The sequence below is a fragment of the Lipophrys pholis genome (assembly GCF_963383615.2).
Source record: "Lipophrys pholis genome assembly, chromosome: 13".
In the NCBI taxonomy this organism is placed as follows: domain Eukaryota; kingdom Metazoa; phylum Chordata; class Actinopteri; order Blenniiformes; family Blenniidae; genus Lipophrys; species Lipophrys pholis.
Genome location: NC_137632.1, coordinates 5228005 through 5232147, shown reverse-complemented (window position 1 = coordinate 5232147; position 4143 = coordinate 5228005). Strand labels below are relative to the sequence as shown.

Sequence of the window (4143 nt, the reverse complement as noted above, 5' to 3'; positions counted from 1 at the left end):
CAAACAAAGCTGACTACATGAAGCAACAGCCATTTATTAAAATATTTCCCTTCCAGCCATGCACACGGTAGCTTTTACGCGTAATTACGCAGAAACAATTGAGCCATTTAAAAGCTTCTGTGTAATGCAGCGGTGTCAAAATTTTAAGAGAACGCTTTTTTTTTTCCTCGAAGGGAGACTGGATGACATTATTGTGTCAAAAAAAAGAGGTAAAACAGTTCTGTAAAAAAACATTGTGGAAAATAATCAATCTAAGACCGTTTTCTTAAGAATCAAAGCAACATCTTGTGAAATTTATTCATTATTCTTCATTGCAATATCAGGGCTTTTCACTTGCAGAAAAGCACTTAAATTACAACAGCAGTTGCCCGTCATCCTTTGAAATATTAAAATTATTCACAATTTACAATAATTAGAGTGTTACAATAAAAAGAGATGATTTCAAAGAATCAAGACACAGGCTCTTCTGCAAATGAACACAAATGTTTAAAGAATGTGATTTTCCCATATCTTTTAAAGCACTTTCTTATGACACGTAATCTCAATTTCAAATAACTTACAAGACCCCCCCCCCCCCCCCCCCCGCCCCCCGCCCCAAAAAAAAAAAAAAAATGAGACAATTGAAGCAAATACCCCCATGTGAACCTGGCATAACCTTCAACTAAGACTGTGAAGTAATGGACAAAAAGATGAGAGCACAATAACCAATATCTCAGCATCATAATCGTTATATAATTCCACGGGTGGCTATTCCAAAAAAGCCGAGATGAATATGCTATTTACCCTTCATTTACAATATCATAAACATTCTGTACAAAATGCAGGTAGTTCTCGGGACCGGGGTTATTTAGAAAAGAGGTAAATATTTGGTTATGTGTTCGTTTGCAGTTTTCAAATTATTCAGTGAGTTCTAAATGTGTGTTAGAGGGACCGTCCCGTTCACTCCAGCCGTGGCGCTCTGGTAATGCTGCGGCAAGGCATGGAGTCTACTTTGCATCGACGGGTCCCCCGGCTCTCCGGTCGGTAAATACATGCTTATCATCTCTCTCAAGTCTCCGGGGCAAGGGCCCCGTGAGTGTGTGCTGCTGACGGGAGGGCTTACACTCGGCTCCGACTTCACCAGCGACCCTAACGTCCCCATGGCAGCCGAGGAGGAGACCCCGGAGCCCTGGTGCTGTGTGTAGGTGATCCCGCCGTAGCCGGATGGAGAAGCGTTCATGTAGCTCTGAGAGTTCGAGATCGGGCTGTACTGCAGGGCAGTCATGTCGTAGCGGTGCATGGGCTGCGGGTTGTGTGAGTGGTGGTGGTGTGAGTGGTGGTGGTGGTGCGCTCCGCTCCCCGGGTGCTGGCTGTAGGCGAGCTGAGCCTCCTGCATCATCGCCGCGGCCGCCGCGGCAGCAGCCACCTGCCCCGAGTACGCACCGTTCGCCCAGCCGTTCATGTGCGCGTAGCCGGAGCTGGCGGAGCCTCCGTGACCCCCGGGGCTCTCTAACCTCTGTCCGACCCCGGATGAACTCATGCCGACCCCTAAACCAACTCCACCGCCACCGCTGGGCCCAGAAAGCAGTCCTCCGGCAAGCGAATATTTGTCCTTTTTCAGCAACGTCTTGGTCTTCCGTCTGGGTCGGTACTTGTAATCCGGGTGCTCCTTCATGTGCATGGCTCGCAACCGTTTTGCCTCGTCGATGAAAGGACGCTTCTCAGCCTCGGACATCACTTTCCACTCGGCTCCCAGTCGTTTGCTGATCTCAGAGTTGTGCATTTTGGGGTTCTCCTGTGCCATCTTTCTCCGCTGCCCACGGGACCACACCATGAACGCGTTCATCGGTCTCTTCACCCGTTCCTGATTCGCTTTGGACCCGCTATTCGGCCCCGTTTGCCCCGTGGTCGTGTTCGTTTGGGGGCCGGGGGAATGGAGGTCAGTTTCCATCATCATGCTATACATTCACCTGGTTTAAAACTTCACCACCAACAGAGAAAAAAGTCTAGTTCAAGACGAGTCTCGCGCGCACAAGTACGAGTGCGCTCAGGACGACAGGGCTACGAAATCAGTATCTTAACCCCAAATGAGTCAAATGCGAGATAAAAATTAATCCGAGAAGGCATATGAAATGTTTCCAACCAGTATTTCGCCCTGTCTTCGCTGGGGTTGGTTCACGTCCACTGTGATAGAATGCGCATTGGAGCCACTTTCCCTGTCGGAGTTGAGAAGTTGGTAAAAGCGGCGGCCATATGATGCGCACTGACAGCGGTTAAATGAGCCACAAGCGGCCAATGAGGCTCTAGCAGCAGAATGATTTGCATGGCGTTTGGTCAGGTGACTAGAGGACCATAGAGGAAGAGCACACCGGAGGAGGAGGAGGAGCAGGAGGAGGCAGAAAGGAGGGTCAATCCCACAAATAGCACGAGGCATTTGAAATGTTCAAACACACTCAGTTTTTAACCACAAAAATAACCCAAAATAACTGAGATTAGTTAGGATATAGAAATATGTGCTCTTTATTTGCATTTTTTTTTCTTTTTCAACCTGAAAGAAAACCCTCTTTCATATCTTATACAAAAAAACCAACTTTGACATTTATTCCAGACCTTCTGTTATTTTTACGCACTATGATCAGGCCAAACCAATTGAATTTGAGATGATTGGATGTTGAACCAGTGCTTCAAAATCACATTTCAGACCATCTCTTTTTCCTTCTCCGTCTACTTCTGCTCTCCCAGGTATGCAATTAAAGTATATAGTAATTGTAGATGTCAGAGAAGACAGAAATTACGCGCACTCAACACAGAAAGCGACCTGAAAGAGACTTGGTTAAAACAACAACAACAACAACAACAACAACAACAACGTGGACAAAGCGAATATACTGGAAAACCCAGTTAGGATGGACTGCAATATAATGATTTGAAATTACCGGGGCAAAGCGCCGTTACCGCCGTCTGCTGGTGATGGTGACAGAGTGGAGCCACAGATGAGAAGAATTGCCCCGCGTAAACTGCCCCGCTGCTGCTGCGGACATTTAATGTGGCTGTTGCATTTTACGCCTCTTATTTAATATCCAGTCAAGTAGCCCATATGTAAACCACGAGAGGGAAGCGGGTCTATGTGTCTTCGAGCCCGCGCATATATAATCCAGATTTCACAGCTGACCTCCCCTGAAAAGCCCAACCAACCTCTAATTGAAAGGGAAAACGAAATACCACTTCCCGCGGCGAGACTAACGATTTAATCATTCTATCGTCCTTTGGTGTTTTTTTTATTTTAATTAGAGCTTAGCTTGATATGGCTCCCTGTTTAGGGCCCGAGGGAGCGGGATCACTCGGACGGATCCACACGTCTTTGGTAATAGGGTTAACGGGATGTCACAGTGGTCAATAAACGTTTCCAGTGGTCCGGGCCAAGAGGCTGAAGGCCCGGGGACGATGACACTATAATGATAACAATCCGGTGAGCTTCGGGGAGGTGACTTCCAGGAACAAGACAAAACTAAAAAAAAAGAACAATAATACGTGGGAATATAACGAATTCATGCGTAATTAGAGTTTAACCTTCATATTCCCCAAAATACGTATTTTAAATTTAAAGATAAACATTATATCGTAACATTTCCTATTACTTAAAGAATTTGACATTTTTGTAATTCTACATTTGAAACATATTTCTACACTTTTCGGACTTTTTGGAGCAAAGAGTTGTCCAATATATTAAAGCACCAGGGCACACACGGTGGCAATCAAGTCAAACAAGTTGACAAAAAAAAGACCTGTTCATTGTGTCATTTTTTTCCTTTTCCAGAAAACAAGTCAGGAACAATTAAAAAAAATGATTTTAATTACAATTATTAATGCCCTCATAATTATTATCATTGTTCTTCGTTTTCATTGTTGAGTAGATTCGGGGCTGCACATAGAGGATTAGCCTTTACGGTGACACGAGGACCCCGACAGCCCCCGTTTACTTTCTCTGTCATCCCCCATCAGTCACCTGTCTTTTAACAAACCTCTTTTCAAGCCCCCCTCGCTCCTTTGTGCGCGCCCTCTGTATCAGGATGTATGCGCACTGCGAGGATGGTGCACGACTGGGGCCAAGGGTCAAAGCAGTTACACCCCCACCCCACCCCTACACTTACACCCACCCCCCAA

The 4143-nt window shown here is 45.9% G+C and overlaps 1 protein-coding gene across 1 annotated transcript; it reads right to left on the bottom strand.

The window, feature by feature from the left end:
- Positions 1-910: 910 nt before the first annotated feature.
- sox1a (SRY-box transcription factor 1a) lies at positions 911-1945 on the bottom strand (the record flags this gene model as incomplete). The annotated part of the gene is made up of 1 exon (XM_080478698.1): positions 911-1945. One exon carries the CDS (start codon positions 1943-1945, stop codon positions 911-913), a length of 1035 nt encoding a protein of 344 aa, XP_080334824.1.
- Positions 1946-4143: the final 2198 nt, after the last annotated feature.